The 22988-nt window shown below is 40.1% G+C and overlaps 1 protein-coding gene across 3 annotated transcripts in view; it reads left to right on the top strand.

The window, feature by feature from the left end:
• camk2d1 (calcium/calmodulin-dependent protein kinase (CaM kinase) II delta 1) overlaps nt 1-22988 on the top strand; it is a 73834-nt gene that overhangs the window by 30090 nt on the left and 20756 nt on the right. Inside the window, exons 3-13 of one of the 3 annotated variants that reach the window (XM_080052226.1) lie at nt 438-497; nt 5357-5411; nt 7970-8035; nt 11192-11264; nt 15541-15643; nt 16574-16657; nt 17456-17550; nt 18459-18581; nt 18716-18799; nt 18959-19001; nt 20508-20542. In XM_080052226.1, the coding sequence (XP_079908352.1) occupies nt 438-497; nt 5357-5411; nt 7970-8035; nt 11192-11264; nt 15541-15643; nt 16574-16657; nt 17456-17550; nt 18459-18581; nt 18716-18799; nt 18959-19001; nt 20508-20542 (821 nt within the window). Of the gene's footprint in view, nt 1-437; nt 498-5356; nt 5412-7969; nt 8036-10119; nt 10193-11191; nt 11265-15540; nt 15644-16573; nt 16658-17455; nt 17551-18458; nt 18582-18715; nt 18800-18958; nt 19002-20507; nt 20543-22988 lie in introns of all 3 variants that reach the window. The other 2 variants (XM_080052228.1, XM_080052227.1) reach the window with 2 other exon arrangements.

The raw sequence follows: 22988 nt of genomic DNA, 5'->3' as shown, positions 1-22988 counted from the left end.
TAACCTGTCATTTTTATTTTATTTAAATGTTCTATTTCTACTGATTCGCTTTTAAATGTTTTATTCATTCGCTTTTTCTAATGTGTATTATGTATTTTAATCTTGCCCCTGTAAAGCTCTTTGAATGGCTTTGTGTCTGAATTGGGCTTTATTGATAAACTTGCCTTGCCTTGAGGGAGTGCTTGAATCTGGACACTTTTCACCTGAAAAATGTCCTGCCACTATCATTTCTATTATTGGCCTGTATTGCAACCTCAGCGTACAGGTTGGGACCCTTACTGTATTACCAGGAATCCTGGGGACGTCCTGGGGTTTTCTTTTAATTCATCTTCTTGCTACAGCACAGAGTACTACTAAGAGTTCATTTTAATGTTAGTTATTCTGTTTTCAGCAAAAGTATTTGACAGAAATATCTATTTTTTTTTTTTTCTCAACAGATCACCAGAAGTTGGAGCGAGAGGCCAGGATCTGCCGTCTGCTCAAGCATGCCAACATTGGTAACCAGCTCTCCCATTACATATACTATATCAGTCTCTGCCACCATTAGATGTATGTTTAATACATATCTATGGTATTCTCAACATACAAAGGTCAGATGTTTTCATAGATGTATGGAACATCCATTATATATGTATGCTCTGCAGTCTGCACTGGATTCACATTATCCTCCTAAGTGCTTCTGACAGCATACTGTATCTGCCAGGAAGCTAGAGTATATTGTCCTCAATCTATAGCCTTTTTCTTCTTGTACATACTAACCATTTGATCATCAGACAAATTAAGAAGTTCACACTTTTAGCTACATTCTGCTCACAGGTCCATACGCACACCCTTGTTTTGTCACTTTTGTGGACATTGTAATGTCAAATCAATTGAAATGATGTCTCAAAATCACACATTTGTCTTAAGTGCTCCATATATGTACAACAAAAAACGCCTAATGTATTTGCCCTGGATTCAGATAGAGCCGAAGCCATTTAATGTAAAAAAGGAGAAACTTTATAAACTCGTGTCAATCTCAGAGATGAGCTTCAACTTTAAACCTAAGGCCACGTTCAATCGACTTTAGACCTTTGTAATGTGTCTAATTTGACTTGAATGAGGTCATCCTGGCAATGCAACATGGGTGCCGACGCCCACAATTGGCCATTCAAATACACACAAAGCAAAGTCCTGTTGTATTACTTTGACACATGAATGCCATGTATTTACCTTGCTCTCAAGATGAAAAAGATAAAACAATTGCTGCCATGAAAACCTTTTTTAATTGAAGAGTTCCTGTCTCAGCTGTTTGAGTGTTATAAACTACTGTGCAGTGTCTTCAAACTCATGAATCTGTTATGAAGAAAGATCCAGTGAGGTCCAATCTGAGAAAAACACAAGTTGTTATGGTTTCTTTTTGTCACACCATTTGAAAGTGGTTTTAAAAGCCTGCTACCATAGAGAAGATAGGGGAGTTATATTGTTTAAATATGAGAGAAGGTCACACATTTTAAGTTTTTCCTGCATGCCATTCATATCGTTATGCTCATTTGCAAACAGAAAAAAATATGACCAAAGTTGTGTTAAGGGTGAAAAAAGACAGCATAACTCCTTCCTCACTTACGCACTGCTGATCAATCCCGCCGGTTTTCCCCAAAGGGATGGTTAATCCCCACAATATATGTGCATGACCCTATTCATATCTACACAACCTGATGTTTAAAAAAGTAAACGCTTACTAAATAGTGCAGATATTCTTAACCGTAAATGGAAACAGAAAATGTTCTGTCTGAAGCCATATTGCTGTGGTTAGTACATTTAAATTGTACATTTCTCCAGCTTTTCCAATGGCCATATGCACGATTTCAGCGCGTCTGCATACATGGCTCCCTCCCCCTCAACAACACACACAACTATATGTCCTTTGCCTCCTGGCTGCGGGTTAGAGAGACCAAGGAACTGTAATTACCACCTCGGTAATGACTGTCGCACAGTGAACACTGGCATTTATTTCTCGTTAGGTCTCTTTTTCTTTTTCTGTTGTTGGAAAACGAGGGATCCGGGGGTGGCAGGATATACGGGGTTGTTTATCTTGCATGTTTTTTTTGTCCTGGAGAATGAAATGGACCAAATTACATATCAGGAAGCATGGTTAAGTTGAGAGAAGGATATTCTTCCTTTTTGGGTTCATTAATTGTTCATTAAAAGAAAAAGTATCAGGTTACTGATCGTATCGATGGCCTTAGCACCAAAAAATAAAACTAATTATCTTTTAAAACATGACATAATAGTAGTTGAACAACAACCAAAGCAGGACATACCATTTCATGAGATACTTTGACAACTTCTTATTACGCCATGTGAACACTATGATTCCAGCCAGCATTGAGTCCTTGACTGGAGATTCTCATTACTCACCTTCTCACACACGTGAGCCCTCTTGAGACCGGTCTGTCTCCAGTCTGATAGGGATTGGCTGGTAGCAGGTAGCACTGGGCTCATTACTTTTCCATTCACACAGCATCCAGCTCCGGGGAAGCCCTTCCTTCAAGGTCTCTGCAGCGAAAGATCGCTCCGATTTCAATCAGGAGATGAGCTAACAGGCAGATCAGAGAGTCCCGACAGGGGAATCTTTCCCTTTTTTTTTTTTGCAATCTGTTCATCCAATATCTCATGCTCTGGCCTGTTTGTCTTAAACCTTTCTTGAGCACTGGAATTGGAATGAGCTGGTACACAAACAACCAATATCCACAAACTCAACACACATCCCGGTACAATCAGCCTTTCACTGCTGGTTATATTACCAAGTTTTTTCTCTATTCAGGGAACATATTGAAATTAGCAGCTGATCTGATAAAAAGCCAAACACATTCAGTCATTGTGTGTTATTTGAACATTGAGCCAAAATCAATCGTAGCCAAGCTTTTCCATTGTGTCCTTTTAAAAAAACGACATTAGGGTTCCATAACAAATTATTCAAGATAGTATAATATCAAATCCAGGCGTCACATCTCAATCCTATTGAATCCCCATTTCTAATCCATTCAAGTTTCCTAAAATACCACAAGAAAAAGATGAAAATGATATAAGACCTCCTGCTCAAAGATGAGTGGCAGGCAAATTACTGTTCCTAACCCTTCAGCTGAAACATGAAAATGAGATTTGCAGCGGCACATATGAAATCCTGATTAAATGACACATTTGAATCCAAGGTGCAGCCTCTTTATTATATATATAGGGCTAAGTCTGGATACTCGAGACCCTTGTTCTCAATTAGGGCTGCAACTAACGATTATTTTGATAATCGATTAATCTGTCGATTATTTTCTCGATTAATCGATTAGTGTTTTGGCCCGTAAAATGTCAGAAAATGGTGAAAAATGTTGATAAATTTTCCAAAGCCGATGGTGACGTCCTCAAATGTATTATGTCCAAAACACACAGATATTTCAGTTTACTGTCATAATAGGATTAAAGAAACCAGAACATATTCACATTTGAGAAGCTGAAATCAGAGAATTTGGAAATTTTTTATTAAAAAATTACTCTAAACGATTAATCGATTATCAAAATAGTTGGCGATTATTTTAATAATCGATTAATAATCGATTCGTCGATTAATCGTTGCAGCTCTATTCTCAATCATTCCTTTCATAAGCATCATACAAAATGAAAGCAGACATTCATAACATTAACAATTTAAATAATGTAGCCAAAACATTTATTTATTCATTTTGTAAATGGCTTAATTTTTCTTGGGCGCTGGCAAAAAATGTATACTTATTGTATTAAATGGACAAGATATGATTTAGCTAACATGTAGTTTATTGCACAAAATGGACAAGATATGATTTAGCTAACATGTAGTTTATTGCACAATCGTGTATTCAATTTAGTTTTTTCTGTAACCTGGACTATCAATTACAAAGAGTATAACTGTCCAAAATAATGTATTTACTGTCTATCAAAGAGGTTCCAAAGGCCTGGAGATTGTAACAAGAGATCTGTCTGCCAGAAACCTCTAAACCCTGAAGTTGAAACAGTAGCTACTTCACTTACGGTCAGAGGCATCATATTAGAGTCTGTTTCAGCCTCTTTGTATCTTCACATGTCATCTCAGTGCTGCTAATGGGTTCAGTGAAACCTCAGCGTTGGCAGAGTTGTTGCCTCTGTTCTGTACTTCATCCTCCTCCTGCTCAACGGAGTGAAAGAGACAGGCTCGCTCCTAGACATTCATGCTCATTTAAAGCACCTGGGAACTAAAAATAGAGCAGCAGGAGTGATGTGCAGAGTGCAACAACATGTCAACAAATTCAAACCCAGAGGCTACTTAGTGAGTTTGCATAATAAACATGACTGGAAACAAAGTCGTTCTGTCTACCTCTCCCGTGGTGAGTTCACTGAATGTGGAGCTTATAAGACTTTGCAAAACACACATTTTAAACTAAACCAATCGCACGTGTTGAAACCCTCGTATGAAAACTATGTAGTTAAGAACATTAAATATTATGGTCATTATTCTCTAACCATATGCTTTGGGATATTCTATGGGCCAAAAGGTGTTGACAAAAAATAAATGTTTAGTATGAGACACTGGGCTGAGATTATGCAAATTTCTAAATGTAATACAAAAGAAGAACTTTAGAATGGAGTTGATACGTTTGAATGGGCGATATACATTTTTAATTGCTGCTGACTTTTTTGAACATAACTAGAAATTGTGTAGTTTACACAAAAAGCTGAATTTATTTCAATCCCCAAGTAGTTTTCACTCCTTTAACTTTAATTTGTCTTTGCTATGTTAAAGGTTGGAAACAGCTAATGCAGATCAGTAAACAGACATTTTTATTCTCAGATTTTTGCCATCATACTAATTTTTTAGTAGAGAAGCTACCAACATAGTCCATAACCTATAGCCATGGGCTCTTACTGTGACCATTAAAGCTATGCTATAGGCTCCCATTTATTATTTCAGAAGCAAGCGAGTGTGATATGCAGCTCCTGAGAAAGAATGGAAGTGAATATTGTTAATAATTGATTGTATGAATCTGCTCTGAGAACAGGCAGAAATATGCAGAAAGTACAGTTTGACTGGCATCCCTATTTGAAGAGCTCTACCATCTATTTGACCATTGTCGGCCATTTGTTTTGCTTTAAAAATGGATCCAACGATGACAACAAGCGCTTCATCCAGAGAGCTCTCAAATGCTTAAGCACCCTTCACACTGAGAGAAGACAACAGTTCAGTGGTGTTCTCTGCTCAGTTTGAGCTTAAATTAAGTGTTCATAATTCAGTTACCCACGAGTTTCCTGGTGAAGTAGAGTCGTATTTAATATAATTAAATAACTTTGATTTTCTCCCTCTCCCCCACAGTGCGGCTCCACGAAAGCATATCGGAGGAAGGATTCCACTATCTGGTATTTGACTTGTAAGTGAATCACATGTATGCACCTTTACAGACACTGTGCAAAAAGTAAAATTCATGCCAAACACTCACGTACCGCTCCGGAGAGGTGGAAACACTGACAGCTGCCAATCAGATGTCCTGCTGTCACTGATGCATCATGGGAGGAATAGATGTGGCGCGTTGGCCTCTTCTGTGCTCCCATCTGTCTCGGCAACGACGTGTGCTCAGTCATCACACCCTCGCCCAGTTGACACGCTTTACAGAGACAACATATACTTACTCAAGCACGTTATATACGACTGCTTTAGATTTCATCATGGACACACTTACTGAGATTGAGAGTGAGCTTGATTGCATAACACAAATAAACAATTGAGTGTTGATAAAAAAACAAATATATACCTTTGTGAGATCCAACAACACTTTTGCAAGATCAGGCAAAACTTTTTAATTTGTAAAAAATTTTCATTCAATATCTTCATATTTGAGTCAAAATAAGGCAACTACTGCCTCAACCTTATATAATTTCTGTCACCTTTTCCCTTTATCAATTCTCTCCCTCCTCCCCTCTAGCCGCCATAACTCACCATCTCCTTCATTCTTCTCTCTCCTGTGTGTTGTCATCTGTTTGCAGTCTTAATTCGGAAACCAGAAAAGGAAATTGCATTCGACTACATTTTAAATGCTTGTTTTAACTTGACTAGTAGGCAATAAAAAAAAAACAGAGGGTGTTCCCTTCTTGACTGAAAGACAACATGCGGATAAAAAGCTGTCCTCCTTTTTTCCCTAAATAATAAACCTGCCTGGAGGAATTAAGACGTAAAAACACTGCTGTTGGTTTTACCCTTATATTAGATGAGCAAAATGATAGAATTGTAACGAATTGAGAGCAAGCTGCATCAGAAGAGTTCATAATACACTTCATTCAGCTACTAGGAAGTGACCCAAATATTAAGGCCAACAATAACACTGGGACGCAGCAGACATTTTTACAACTGAATTTGTCATAACACCAAGTCATTAAAGGTTGCATAAAACTTTAATATGGAAACCTTTGAAGACTCAACATGTAATAAAGTAAAGTTTTCCACAGGCCATGGAATCTTCTTCCTTGATTTATCCTTCAAGCCATTTCCCCATGCTTTGAGAGATTTGACCCACTAGCCCACTTTTAAAGATTTTAATGGCCACTCCATTGATGTTACACATGAAGGTCCCCTTACTTGAGTGCTCTTCAACCTGTGTAAAACAGCCGTGCAATGTATGTGGCTCTGACGGAGCTTTGACAAGTCTAAGAAAATAACTTCTCGGCTTGACTACAGGATTTGGTATGAAAGTTGATAGATAGATAGATAGATAGATAGATTAAACTTTTCTACTTCCCCAGCTTTATGGATGTACAATATTAAACTGTCAGCATATACCTTTTTAAATGCATGTTTTAACTTGCGATATAATTATTATTGGCCCAGTTTCATTTACCTCAAATTCCACAGACCCATTGGAATGATAATTAGAGGGAGTACAGCAATCGGACACATGCAACTGCAATACTTCAAACCCACTTCCCTCAGCACATATCACAATAGGACAGACTATATAGCTAAGCAATTTTGTTGTGTTGTCAAAGGAGTTGTTGTGGAGGGTTTGTGTTCCTTTCCATGCAGTATCCCAGTTTTTATTTTTATGTAAGACACTTAAGAATAATTCCTCTTCCACAAAGTTTCAGGTCAAAATTCACAAAAGTGGTGAATATCCAAGCAACGGAAGATGAGAAATCCTGAATTTTTTTCTCCCTGAAACGTTGGCATTTCTTTGTAAGAAGTTACTGTTCACATGTATCAAACACCACACCCTGAAATGATACAGCAGGATTTCTGTTATTTATCCATTGTCTCCAAGACCTGGACAAAATAACCCTGATTACGTCATCAAGGTTATTATCTCGGACTTGGCAAAAGTCCCTCGGCAACACAGAAGACATTACGTTATTGTTGTCACAGGTTTTACTAATCATGGGCAGTAAAACGATCTGTAAAGCTGTCAGTTTGTATATTTAACCTTTTATTGTATAAACTTGTCTTTGCACCTTTTATAAAAAGTAATAAAAGACAGTTGTGTGCTCCAGTTACCCCCTTTGCTTCACCACTTGACTTTTGGCTTGATCTATTAACTTGTTTTAGAAGATCTATGGGCTGAACCACAGAATAAAGACATCTCTGCACCGCTTCAGACTGTTACAGATATTTCACACGGCATTGTTCACTTGGAAAAGCCCCCTGGATTATAGCCATAACCTCATGGAAAAACATGGAAATGTCTTCCAGATGAATAAACAATGACCATGCACTGTGTGACTAAATCAGCTGAAGTATATTATTGTGGTGATTTCACCATCCAGACACAAAAGCACATCATTCTTTTGTCCCAGTGGTCCTGTGTAACATTATCAAGCCTCCTTTCCTCTACAGATTCAGAAGTAAAAATCTGTTATTTCACTGTTTATTTCATGTAATCCTATCTTTCGCTTTTTAATTCATTTATTTTTTATTTTTTTGTGTCACTTGTTTTTCCTCCAGAGTGACCGGTGGCGAGTTGTTTGAGGACATTGTTGCCAGGGAGTACTACAGTGAAGCTGATGCCAGGTCAGTGTAACACTCTGCTGTGTTGAAATTTCTGAATTTATTGAATAATTGTGATGGAAATAAAGCTGGTTTACTTTGGCACCAAAGGCATATCCAGGCAGAAACGCACTATAGAACAGTTAAGAAAATTAAATCTGTGCAAATTGTGTATACAAAATACTCATGCAAAAGTGCTGCCTTTTTGATATGCCTTTTATGCCCCAAACGTACAACATTACTTCTACCTTTTTCCTTTGGTTGTGAATCTACTTTCCACAATTCTACTTTCCGACCACTGACTATTAGTCTATTACTAGTCTATTACTAGTCTATTAAAAATCCACTCAGAAAAAGAGCTCTCTGATGGCTTTGACAAGTCTAAGGTTGCGTTCCGAATCGCATACTCTTTCTTTTTTCTATTCTACATACTACATCCGACGATAAAAATAATCTCTAGTTAGGATGCAGTAGGCATACTATTGGGACATACTTTACTCTTATTTCATCATAACATTGCGCCTTGATCTTGCCTCTTGCTTTTATATCCGTCGCATCCCCGTTTGTTTTCATATGGAGGCTTCGTCGATGTTACGTCACTTCACGTGCGCACTGGATTGTGGGTCAGAATCGCCCAAATAGATGCACTTTTCAACACTAACAATCTTGGCCGCATGAAGTAGGACATCCGGGTACTTCTAACCATCCTAAATCTGGCCATAAGAATCGGGACATCCTAAATCTTTTTTCTACATACCATATAGTAGAAAGTATGCGATTCGGAACGCAACCCATGTCTGTAATTGGAATCTGTTTCATCCCAGAGCATTTCCATTAAAGGTGGATTTAAAACATTGAAGCCGCTCCAGGATTTGTCATCAATAGTTGTAACACTTTTGATGTCAACTTCATGAGTCAATTGTTGTTGGACGTTGATTGTTTTTTAGTGGATTTTACTGTACAATTTGTAAAATATTTTAAAGGTGACATCTGGAGCTTTAAAGATGAAAGAACATGCATGTGTCCTCTGTATTTGACTATTTGTTAACCCATTGATGATGGCTGCTGCGCGATGCCATATTGGCTCTCCTGCCTGATGCTGCGTCGCGCAGCATTATTACTTTATCTAATTTTCATGGCATTCCCAGCATAGAATGCACTGTCATTGGTTCAAATACACATGAGGTGGGTTTTGTTGATTTTTTTAAGACCACGTGACCACCCAAAAGTTGTGGTTTGCCGAAAATCATGTCAATCAAAAAAAATAAATAAATAAAAAATAAAACAAAATAATAAAAAAAATACGCCAGCTATGTCGGCGACAGAACAGTTAGTGGCGTTTGGTGCGCAGAATCAAGGTCTACTATAGGCTACTGACGAAAATCACACAACACATTGCATCTATTTATTAACAATATTTAATATTTTTCTAATTCATCTAATTTTGACGATTTTTAGAAATATTTGTTGGTTTGTAAGCGCTAAGGGAGCATGTTTAAATTAAACCTGTGAACCTTAACTTTTAAATGTATTTCATTTCATGTTTCTATGTGCTACACAGGCTTAGATATTAAGGTTTTGGTAGACTTGACAATTCGTACTATTTTTTCAGAAAACCCTCAGGCATTAAGGACATGCATCCTAGATTGCCATAGTCATCAATGGGTTAAATGGCATAAAGGAACAGTTGAACAATGTGCTTCTTTCCAAGATTGACATGAATGTCATCAACCAACCTCGTGTCTGTGCATTACTGATGTGTAGCTTAGCATGAACACTGTGAATTAGGCTTCCAAACACATCTGAATCTCTGATTCCATCTGGTTGGTTAAACCGATTGCTGTAACCGCATCTTGACTGCACTTCCGTACCACAAGGAATTAATACGGATGTTCTCATCTCAGTCATGACAATAAACTAGAATATCTATTTCCCTGAATGTTGAACAGTCCCTTTCATATTCTTTCCCTTGTCAATCAAGTGTCGTTATTTCATGTGTTTGATGTGTTCTGTCTGCCTGTTGTTCCTTTTTTTTCTTTCTTGACATTTACCTGTTCTCCCTCTTCCTCTCCTTCTTGCTTCTGGCCTGGTCTCTCTCTCCTCCACAGTCACTGCATACAGCAGATTCTAGAAAGTGTAAATCATTGCCACATGAATGGCATAGTGCACAGGGACCTAAAGGTTAGTAAGTGATGACAGTTGACAGCATAAAAAAAGCCACAGGCCTGCCCACCTGCGGCACCTCGCCCCGCTCCTCCACTGCCTGATCAATCGACCAATTAACCTCTCACTGGGTGCCCCCTCTTCCAAAAAACCACACCCCCTCCTCCACTAGTCACCCTCGCACACTGCCACCCATATCCAGCTGCTACAAGGCATTGTGGGCAGGTTGGCTGGAGAGGAGGTGGTAGGTCTTATAGAATCGGTATGCCAGGGCACAAAGTGCATGTAGCATCTGTCCAAAACCATGCTCTGACAGCCACTGAGGCTGACACCTGAGAGGAAGAGGAGGAGGAAGTATGTTCTGTGGCATTTGTATGACAAATTGTGTTCTAAATTGGGAAACTAAAATACCCATTTTGGGCTGGAGACCAGCACAAAGTTATTTGTAAAACCAATGACTCACTGAGCCCAAGTCCCTCGTTTTACTGTGTAGTCCAGTCACAACCTCTATGGAGGTGACGTCAATGGCATCAAAAAGTTATATCAAAAGTTTGTTGCTTTGACAGAAGGAAGGAGGACCACAACCTGTAAACTCAAAAGTGTTGTGCGTATTGCTGAGAACCAGTAACAAATTAAACCCACTTTCCCTAAGCTTCGTCTCCCTCCTCAGTCTCTCAGAGTTTGGCCTTCAGTTGGCCAGGAGCTAACACCAATTCTGTTTTGAGACTCGAGCAAAGAGCTGGCCGTGTTGTGTGAGTAGTAGACGATCAGGAAATGACAGCTGTTTTTCTTCAATGGATCTGTCACGCCAAATGAAAATAAACCATTTTTAGGAAATTGTCCATTTGGACAAAGAGCCCCTCATAATATCTGCTGGGTGGGTCTGTTGCCACATTGCTGTACAGTCTCCACAGTCAACACGGCCAGCAGCTCGCCGAGTGTCAAAGCGAGCTCCCAGCCACAGACAGTGAGTGGTAGCTTGTCACTAACCCATGGCACCCTGGTGTTTGCATGCAGTCATTGCATTCAGCAGATCCTAGAGGCCGTGCTCCACTGCCATCAGATGGGCGTGGTCCACCGCGACCTCAAGGTAAGTAGACTCGCCACTAAAGACCACAGAAACACATTCTGCTTGTTTTTCTTTTATCCTGTGGCCTCACTCCCCAACACCTGCCCTCTCTATTGGTTTCTCCAATTGTTTCCTCATCTATGCTGATGGAACTCCAGTTCCTTATTTAAGTCATATTACACCTTTTACTTTTCCACTTAACATGGAGATACTAGTTGAAATCTTCCAGGATCATGTCTTCACACTTTTACTGAGACCAATCGCCCCCACATTGGCTATGGAAAGGTGTTAATGAGCCTGGAAATAAAACCGCCATTTCTCCTGTGAAGTGTGCACCTTGTACTATCGTTTTGAGCACCTAAACGGATCATGAGAATTCACTACACATGGCAGTTTGTAGCCTACCTTACCTGCATTTGTACAATGATGTACCTCCCAAGAAGGATCCCCACCTTTTTTATTTAATAAAGAAGTCAGTTGTGAAAGGGAGCGGAGATATACTGAAACACAATCTTGTAACTGGGTCATTGAATAGTATTTTATTTTTGTAATGTTTTAGACACATTATAGGGTCATGGTCACTTACTTAGATGGACTATTTGAATGTGTTGAGGTGAGGTCAAATGCCTCATCATGGTGGAATGCTATTGGACATTGGTAAACATTACGCCCCCGGTTTCCATCTCCAGTGTTGCTATTTCTCACTGTGGTCTGTTCCCCAAGCACTGATTTGACAATCAAATGAACCAGGTGTGTCTGAGGTTTGGTTCATACTCTGCAATAATGAGCTTGGATTTGCATTCACCGACTGTCCTCTCTGCACTCTAATTGGCTGTTGCCAAGCAGCCGCCTAGGCTCTCTGTAGAAACACAAATGCAAAAACAAATGCAACCAACACAAAAACGGAGCAGAGGCACTATGGAAAGCACTATTTGCCACATTGGGTGTGTGTTTGTATATATGAGTGTGCTTTTAATTTCTCAAGTTTATATGTAGTGTCGGGAGTCCAAAACACACACACGCGCACACACAGGTGCCCAGGAAAGCAATACATATCTGTCTCTATAAAGTTTATAACGAGCTTCTCAGTTTGTGAAGAGTCCAGCCTCCAAATACGTACATGTTTATGATATAGACACACAGATGTATTGCTTGCTGTCATAAAGTGTAATAACCTTCTTTTAGAAGTAGAGGCACACACGGGTGTCCTCTTTGAACTGCCTCAATATTGTATAGCTCCTCCATGAAAGGCTGCCAGTGGACCACTTTTTGGCTTTGGCCTGAGGACCATTATTGGTGAAAAATACGCCTTTGTCACTTAACATCATATAACATCAGAAGGATCTGGTTTTATCCGACCAAGAATGCCTTCTGCTGCTTGTAAAAGCATTGGTCATTGATCACTTTGACTACTGTAAAGCACTGCTTGCAGGGCTGCCACATGCACAGTGGTAGAATCAGTCACTTTTCAGAGATGGACGTGGACATGAACGTGTTGCAGCACCTATTCTTAAAGGCTTCTTCTTGATCTACTTGGCTTGGATTATACCTTATTTGTATGTCCCTTTTTTGGACTAAAGTGCCAGCCTAATTAATTTAATGTATTATATAGAAGAAAGCTGCACTGAGGGCATTTGTCAGGAGTTTTCCATACTTGAGAAGAACACCCATCCTGGTTTAGCGGACCAGTAATTCTGGCTGCTTTATAGCTCACTGTTGAGCATTCAGTCAATATGCTGATATGAAAGCCTTTGTAATTTTGCTTGTCAGCGACATCCTGCACATCAGTGAAATTCTCTGGGTATTTGTCTTCATCTCCCACTACATTTGACTGAGTTTGCATGTGTAGCGCTGCTGTTTCCCTATCTGCAGGCCTGTAGGCCAGACTAGTAATAAAGAGCTGTCATTCATTTTACATGTTTAGGGATTTGGGGGGTAAAAGGAAAATTACACATCTGGAGATGTAAAGGCAGAGTGAGCAGCCTTAATCCATATGGTACATATGTGTGATCATAAAGCATGGTAGCATTTTTCAGTCATGGAGATCATGAGGAACAGTCTTTCATTCTCAATGCTTTAAAAGACAACTCTTTTACAAATGTATTACAACTAGGGCTTTATTTTCATACCATTGGCATAAGTGTTGGTGTAATGATTTCCCTGTGTTAACAAATAAACACAGGACCCCTGGATATTGTAGCAATCATAGGTGTATGTTACAGCCACTAGTTTTGGTGATTTCAATGTCAGTTTGGCATGGTAGGCCAGTCCAGGTATGACAACACCAATGAGCTTAAGCCACTGTTACTATGGGAAAAATCATTTAAAAGACATGAATCTGTGGTAGCAAATGTATTCTGGGATTTGTTGAAGTATTTGAGAACACCCTGCCATAGCTACAGTAGTATTCCAGAATTTGACTTGGAATGTTAAAGTGAATTTACCTTTACCTGCCTCTGTGAGCGCTGCAGACACATTATAAGCTTGGGGATTTGATGTTTCTTGCCATAGTGCGGGAAGAGAGTTAGGTTTTCGGGACCAGATTCTCTAGTGCCACAATCTACCATATTTAGCTTTTTAAGGGTTCTGGGGTAAGATCGTGTTTTACTGTACACACTTCATACCAAACAAATCTCTTCCCTTTCTTTACTTCATTCAACCCTTACCTACTCTCCAGGTTACATGATGTTTTGTTCCAGGGGTGAGAACGGGTGGTGGCGGTGGGCTCGGGTGAACGGATTGCGGGGAGCGTTTGCAATGACTGCATGATGAATGCTTTGACCCTAACTCCTCACTCCCTCTCCTCCTTTCCCTTCTTTCATCCCCTCCTCCTCCTCAAACCTTTGTCCACAACAAAGGTTTGAGGAGGCACTGCACGACTCAGAAATTCACACATGCTCTACTAACCGCTCACGCAACCTTAAAAGATGACCATTGATTGATGGAAACGAATGTCCGTGGATTTCACTGAGATGTCATATGCCTTCTGGAATGAAAACCTCAGGCAATATGCCTTCTGGAATGAAAACCTCAGGCAGTATTGAAGACAAAGTATGTGTAGGGGATGTGTGGGCAGTGTATGAAGAGCCATAATTTGTTCTGAGCCTTTCAAATGAGCATTTTCCATAGATGAGAAGGTACAACGTGTATCTATGGATACAATTAGCCATTACAGCAAGCAGTAGCACTATCATAAAGGACTCTTGGATAAAGTGTTGAAGTCCAGCAGGGAAAGTCAGAGGCGTCCAGGTCTGCCACTTTGTCTGGTTAGATTAAAATGAAGATATTCATACAATGTATTGACGGATCCTCTCCAGTACTTATTAACTCTTGAGCAAATCTTGAGATTGACAGAAAGCGAGATAAAAGCTTGATGATTTTCTTGCAAATGTATTGAGACAAATTGATGCGTGGATTACCTTCATTGGCACATTTCTTTAATGAAGCGCAATGTTCTCTGAGTCATAGAAAGGTGGTTGGACCCCACCATATCGAACCATATGTGAGAATGACATTTTAAAAGCATGGATGTAGGCCTTTATGGCTCAGAATGAATTGGGGCTTGAATGGCCTCCTCATAATATATAGTCTGAGGACCACTGCTGGCAAGATAATTATTGCAAAATAAAAGGAGCTTCCCTTTTGATCGGCAACATCCTCCCCTTTGTTGTTAATACCGTCCATGACAGCTCAGTCATTTTGAATACATATATGTTTTGGCTCCATCGGGAAAAACAGTTTGAAAATGTCAGCAAATACATTATTCATCCTCTCGGGACCTTTTCGTGGCGCCCGTCCCCTCCGCCTCCTGCTGGGGGTTTAGGCATGCGTCACTCTCTCACCCAATCCCTCTGCACCAGCCGGGCTTGCACGCCCAATTTGACCAGCAGCCCGGCAGCAATCCTGTTAATTGACATCTGAAGCCAGCCCCGCGGCCCTTCAATGTACCTGAATGTAATCAGGCTCAACATGAGTCATTGGTGACTCCAAGTAGAGGCTGGACTCTGACATGCCTTCCTCCAGTAGGCATTTACAGTATCTGTTTGACTGGAGGGCTCTAGCTCAAGCTATTAATCAAACTGCCGATTGTCAAACTCACTGAATGACATCAGTCCCTTATGTTATTACTCTGTGAACTATAATAACACTTCCCGCTGCTTAAAATGTTAGCTGCCCATAAGAAAAAACACAAGAAAATCTGTAAGGCTCTATCTCAGTCAAGTTTATTCATTATAATATGCTATCACTATGTTGCTGCAAGGTACTGAATGTTTTCTATCTGTCTGTTCACCCCAAGCCTGAGAATTTGCTACTAGCAAGCAAGTTGAAGGGGGCAGCGGTGAAACTTGCAGATTTTGGCCTGGCCATTGAAGTGCAGGGAGAGCAGCAGGCATGGTTCGGTGAGTCCACATTACTAAATGGGTTTATTGTTTTTTTTTTTTGTGATTCTGTGCTAACTGTTAATGCGTTTAATGAATGTATTTGGAGTTGGTTTGATAAAACATCCTTTCAAATTCAGTATCTGAATCAGGTTGGTGGTATATGTCTTGGTACTTTTTAGATATGGTATGTCCTCAATCAAACACTTTTTTTTTTTTTTTTTTTTATGTATATGTCCCGTTCAGATATGTCCAAATGTTAACTTCCTTCTCGGAGGACAATGTAACATTTGTTCACTATTTTGTAGCTGTTTTCCTTAGGAAACGTCTTACTTCCCCGAGTGTAGAAAAAACTGAACAGTGGAGTTCTTATTGTCCTAGTTTAGAATTTCTTTGTATGACTAAATCAAATTTTAAAATATGCCATTTCGTCATCGGCACCCTATCTACCTATCTAAAGGGACTAGGTGTGCCACTGCTCTCGGCTCTAATATCTACTTTGAATTGTATATATTTCAGAGCTATTTCTTCTCCCTGTTCCCTGCAGAACAGATAAATAATTGGTCTATTCCCCAAACTCCAGCCTCCCATCTGGAACCAGTTCACTTTAGTGTGTTCTGACTTTACTACTAGTCGTACTACGTCTCATTGCCCAAAGAGCCTTCTGGTACTTTGAGGCTGTTTTTGAAAGTAGGCTGCTTGTTGCCTGTCACGAGCCAAACTACATACCCACAAAGGGTTGTTTTCCTTTGGGCTTGTTAACCCTGCCTCATAAACTTAACTTTATTGGACCACTGTTTCTTAGCTACTGTGAAAGGGTTGCTTTAAGGAGAAGGTCCTTACAACATTTTTAATAGACAGTCACTGGCAGGCTTAACAAATTACAAATGAAGCTTTTATGAAAATGTAGTAGTTGTGTACACTTTGTTTATGTTTGCGTGTGTGTTCCAGGTTTTGCTGGGACTCCAGGGTACCTGTCTCCAGAGGTGCTGAGGAAAGATCCCTACGGCAAGCCGGTGGACATGTGGGCCTGTGGTAAGACCCCAGGCCAACTCTACTGTTTTGTTTAATTGGGGGGAAGCCTTGTGGAACAACTGCACACACATGTCATGGCTTAAAGCAGCCAATCACAGACCTTTCTTTTGGGTTTATCAGCAGGACAGCCACTAATTCAGAAGGACACCCTACACCCAGAGCACAACTAGTGGCACTGGTGCGGTCATTATGTTTTGTTTGTTTGTTTTCCCTGATCCTAAATACCTTCTGATGGATAGTTTCTATCTCTCCTAAATAAAGTATCTGCCAAGACCATCCTTCCCTCAGTAACTCCACAGTAAAACTGATAAACCAATTTAGATATTTTTGACACCTGAAAAGCTCTAAGCACTTGAGAAAAAAATTACAGCTTGTCTCTAGTTTATGTACAGAAGGCTTCAACCCCTTCAATTAATTATTGTTGGCGCTCATTTCAAACCCTTCAGATGGGCCAGTCCACCTGGGCTGCCTGAGATGTCAAACACACACTGTCTAAAAAGAACACACAAACTGACACACACACGCGCTCCTCTCCACACACCTGTGCTGACTCAGTCTGCAGAAACAATAGCCACAAATTGTGTTTGTGGTCAGACTGTCTCGTCGTCCTCGATCCTTTCATCTTTTCATGGCAATAGGCCAGCCAATCAAAAACCAGCAAATACAAGCACTCTTTGTGTGTCTGTTATCGCACTGATCCTTATTCATGTATCACGTATGGACACTATGTAATATGTGTGTATTGATCTGAATTTATTGCAAATGACTGAGTCTCAATGTGACAATGTGTGTGTGTAGGTGTGATCCTCTATATCCTTCTGGTGGGATATCCTCCTTTCTGGGATGAGGACCAGCACAGACTCTACCAGCAGATTAAAGCTGGGGCTTATGATGTGAGTAATGAGCGAATAAGCATTTGCATTATTGTTCAAATGAAATGATTGCCAGAGCTAAATGGCTTATCTTTTGAATACAACATAAAACATTTTGTCAAGAAAAAACAAAAAATCTTAAATTATGCAATGTATTGACAAGTAACAAACATGGACAACAGCAAGCAATAAAACAATGCAAAACAAAAGAGTTGACATGGCATCAGGGCCACTTGGCAAATACATTTTTGATTTCTAGAAATAAGATGAAGTGGATTAGTTTTTAGAACTTAGCTTATACAACAGCATGAAACCACTTAACTGAAGGTAAGGTGATATAACTGGAAAGGTCAAAAAGACGCCTTGAACAGTCATAACATCTTTGTTAAAATATAAATGCACACATTGTAAGTGGCTGTGTGTTCTCCACTGCATAGCTAGCCAGAGGAGGTGAAGGCAAAGTGAGATGGATGAATAAATGTTGGCGAGGTCAACCTTGGGAGTGCAGCACAATGGACTTGATGCTTGAACTGTCTAGAACCAAAAGTCATATCAACAGTCAAGTTGAAGGGTCTGCTCATACCTCAGCTTTTTCCACTCAGAAATGATGATGGAAGATTTTGGATCAATGTAAAAACCTGCATGGAGTTTTGTGTTCATTATTAATAGTAATGGTTTGAAACATTGAGAATAAAACTGATTGTAGATGCATGGTGCAAAAAACAGATAGTGCAGATGCAAAACCTTTCATAAGAGACAGGATACACCTCAAATGACTTGTCAGTGCATATTGATGAGAATGGTTTTATTTAGTCAACACCCTCGCCATTTAATGTTAGGTGATCTTCTGAATCATAGGTAGACATAATGCAGATATCAGAGGTATATTAACACTGTGGATGGTTTCTGTGATTTCCCTCCTCCAACAGTTCCCTTCCCCTGAGTGGGACACGGTGACTCCAGAGGCCAAAGACCTGATCAACAAGATGCTGACCATCAACCCAGCCAAGAGAGTGACGGCCACAGACGCACTCAAACACCCCTGGATCTGCGTATGTCACACATGCACACACACTTTTGCATCCACTCTTTCAATAATCACAAAATGTAATCAAGGCAGGTCTTCCTCTAATAAATAATAGCATGTGTGTACGCCTTATAACGCCACACACTCTTGTGTTTACAGCAACGCTCCACTGTGGCGTCCATGATGCACAGACAGGAGACTGTGGAGTGCCTGAAGAAGTTCAACGCTAGAAGGAAACTCAAGGTAAGTGGCAATCAGTTGCTGCCTTGACCTCTAATGAGAAAGTCAATGCTACAAAAACCAGCCAGACTGGTCACAGGCACCAGAATATCTAATCATTAACCTAAGTCTGTGTAAACATTGGAGTTTGTTTTTCCTCAGTGTCCATTTCTCTCTCCCTAGGGTGCTATCCTGACCACTATGCTCGCCACTCGCAACTTCTCAGGTAGGACTGAACCAGTAACAAGGAAGGTTGACTGCTAGTGCTGACATTTTTCTTTGAGTTCTGCCTGAAATACCGGTTCTTTTAAGACAGAAATGCCATAACTGTTTCTCCTTCAATACAACCTTAACCCTGTCTTTATTATGAATCTAGTTTATTGTTAAGATGTTGCTCTTTTCAGTGCAGCTATTTTTCAAATGTGCTGGCCTTCAAAGCCCACAAAAATGAAATGTGGATCCATACGGATCGATGCAGTCTCATCTTGAGGTCCCTTTCAAAGGGCAAAACCTTCAAACTGAACATTATTGATTGTTTCTCCTCACAGCCAATGAAAATCAAGCATACTATTGTTTTACTCTTCAGTTATTGTAGTAAATTGTCCGTTGGCAGAATCACATGCCTTTAGTTTTTACTTTTGTTTTTCTTCCTTTCCCCCTCTTGTGTGGTAACTCATGTGTAAGGTAAGAGTTATCTGCTTAGTTGGCAATTCTTCAAGTGTCAAACTGCACTGTGGGGTTTGGTGCTGAGGCGTCACTTCTACTAAAACACAAGTATAGGGCTTTCAGCAGACAAAATGCATCCGTTAGTGGCCACATTGGAATGTGTATGTGACATGCAAATGATCAGAGGATAGTGGTGGTACTATAAAAGCGTACTCATTGTGACATATCGTAGTTTGTTGGTGTTATTTAGCCACTATTGCCACGTATCCTGGCAGTAAGTTTGATAAATATAGACTTTAATTTATGTGTCGGATACATAAGGATTTTAAATGATTAGACATAAGAATAGACACTTGCTGTTGAGAGAAGCGAAACATGGCAAATTACACCGTTATACTTTGATAGCTTGTCAGTCACTGCTGGTCACAAAACCACTCCAATATGGCTGCCTACGAAGGTGTTTGATGACACTGCAAAGCCTCTATCAGTTACTAAACATGCACATGTCTGCGGTTTGACAAATCACTCTGCCAATAAACGCCTCACCCTAAATCCACGCGCTGCGCTCCATCCCCCTACCATTCATCTGTTCTTCTCTCAGGCTGTCTTTGCATGTCCACTGAAAAACAGGTGGTTTCTCATCCACCACACAAAAGCAACACTCACCACTCGCATGGTTTGAGCTCAATCCTCACACATCAAATGTGTTTTCATAGTGTTTGAGTTCCCTAAGCTGCTTCAGGGGCGCTGTACTATGGCTGACCCTGTGCGAGGACCCCCTCTGGAGTGTGTTGTGAGAGGGTATAAACGAAAAGACACATCTCAATTTGGCCTTGTGTGTATTTACCAATAAAGCAACGTATGATCCTATTGCATGTTCTCGGGCTAATGATTCACTAAGTTTAGTTTTATCTCTTGACTTAAATTGCATTTTTCTATTCTGCTTCCAACCCGAGCCGGGCCCACTTTGAGGTTGCTAGTATTAAGTCAGCCTACAACAGTGTATTTTGTGTGTGTGTTTCCAGTGGCCCATTTATGTCCTTTCATTGTTATTTTTTCTCTACAGCAGCCAAGCTGAACAAACATGCAGATGGTGTCAAAGTAAGTAAAGCTTCCATCTCACTTTTGACACCTTTTTTCTTCTCTACCTGTGCAGAAAGCTTTTATGTCCTTGACTATTGTGTCTGGTGTGATACAGGGTATAACAGTGCTCCAGCAGGTTGCAGCTCATGTTTCAGGGTTGTTCTCCAAGTACTGAAGCATTGTCAATGAACTGGAGCAGCACTGCTGCTTTGGTGTAAAAAGAAAAAAAAAGAGCTCAAGTTCATTGAAAGAAGCCTTTACCAAGTGGGTGTGACGGATATTTCCCAATAATTGTCCCCTTCTGCATTGTCACTCTGTGAGAGACTCAGTGCGGTTACATGGCACAACTAGATTGGATTAAGACATACAATCATATGAAAAAGTTTGGGAACCCCTCTCAGCCGGCATTATAATTGACTCTGCTTTCACAAAAAAATATAAAAGTGGTATGTCTTTAATTTACCAGGAACAGTTAAGTACTGGGATGTTTTCCAAACAAAGATTTTTTGAAAAGCAGTATTTGGTTGTATGAAATAAAATAAAATGTGAAAAACTGGCTGTGCAAAAATATGGGTACCCTTGTGGTTTTGTTGATTTTAATGCCTGTAACAGCATGTAAAACTGATGATTTTAAACACAAAGTTGGTTGGATTATGTTGTTAAGCCTTGAACCTCATATAATTGTCTGTTTAATCATGAGAAAATGTATTTTAGGTGCCTAAATGCAAGTTGCACTTCTCTTTGGCTCTCTGCTGAAGTGAGACAGAATGGGATCATCAAAACAGCTCCCAAAAGATCTTAAAAACAAAGATTATTCATTGTCATGGTTTAGGGGAAGGCTACAAGAAGCTTTCCCAAAGGTTTCAATTGTCAATTTCTACTGTAAGGAACGTTGTCAGGGAATGGAAGGACACAGGCACAGTTGCAGTTAAACCCAGGTCTAGCAGACCAAGAAAAGTACAAGAGCGGCATATGCGGTGGATTGTGAGAATGGTTGCACACAACCCAAAGATCACCTCCAAAGACCTGCAAGAACATCTGGCTGCAGATTGTGTATCTGTACATGGTTCTACAATTCAGTGCAATTTGCACCAAAACATCTGTATGGCCGGGTGATGAGAAGGAAGCCCTTTCTGCGCCCACGCCACAGATACAGTTGCATGGAGTATGCAAAAGCTCATTTAGACAAGCCAGCTTCATATTGGAAGAAAATGCTTTGGACTGATGAGATAAAAATTAAGTTATTTGGTCTTTATAAAAAGCAGATGTTTTGGTGCAAATTGCGCTGAATTGTTGAACGATGTACAGATGCACCATCTGCAGCCAGATGTTCTTGCAGGTCTTTGGAGGTGATCTGTGGGTTGTGTGCAACCATTCTCACAATCCTCCACCTAGCCGCTCCTGTTTTTTTCTTGGTCTGCCATGCCTGGGTTTAACTGCCACTATGCCTGTGTCCTTCCATTTCCTGACAACGTTCCCTACAGTCGAAATTGACAATTGAAACCTTTGGGAAAGCTTCTTGTAGCCTTCCCCTAAACCATGACGATGAACAATCTTTGTTTTTCAGATCTTTTGGGAGCTGTTTTGATGATCCCATTCTGTCTCACTTCAGCAGAGAGTCAAAGAGAAGTGCAACTTGCATTTAGGCACCTAAAATACATTTTCTCATGATTAAACAGAGAATTATGAGGTTCAAGGCTTAACAACATAATCCAACCAACTTTGTGTTTAAAGTCATCAGTTTTACATGCTGTTACAGGCATTAAAATCAACAAAACCACAAGGGTACCCATATTTTTGCACAGCCAGTTTTTCACATTTTATTTTATTTCATACAACCAAATACTGCTTTTCAAAAAATCTTTGTTTGGAAAACATCCTAGTACTTAACTGTTCCTGGTAAATTAAAGACATACCACTTTTATATTTTTTTTTGTGAAAGCTGAGTCAATTATAATGCCGGCTGAGAGGGGTTCCCAAACTTTTTCATATGACTGTATATCGAACTAGACACTCGAACGGACCGTGTCACTTGTCTGAGTATACATGGCCTTTCGGAAATCGGATAAATGTCCAATGCATGGCTGTCTCCACTATGCTAGGTGTTCTTATCCGACTTCTCTTGTCCGTTATTGTGCCGATTTGCGAAGTAGATCGGATAAAGGTGTTTACATGCAGTTTAAAAGACCTGTTGAAGTCTTATTCGTTTAGTTACCAGATTATGAGTCTGCAAGTAAACGCACTGAGTGAGGGAGCATCTGCTGTCTGAGCTGAGGAAACTAATAACTAATGATTATATTAGGATTTGAGGTTGGCAGATAGGCTTCATCTCTTTGTCGTTTTCCACCCGACTATTTTAAGATGAAAATCCTCCTTTGACACCGCCATTGAGTGTGTGTGTGTGTACTTCTATTTCCACCCTCTGCCTCTAAATCCGTCACTTAATTTCACCCTTGTTTAGGAG

The sequence above is a fragment of the Ammodytes marinus genome (assembly GCF_949987685.1).
Source record: "Ammodytes marinus genome assembly, chromosome: 23".
NCBI classification, from domain to species: domain Eukaryota; kingdom Metazoa; phylum Chordata; class Actinopteri; order Uranoscopiformes; family Ammodytidae; genus Ammodytes; species Ammodytes marinus.
This window is presented reverse-complemented; position numbering and strand designations above follow the sequence as displayed.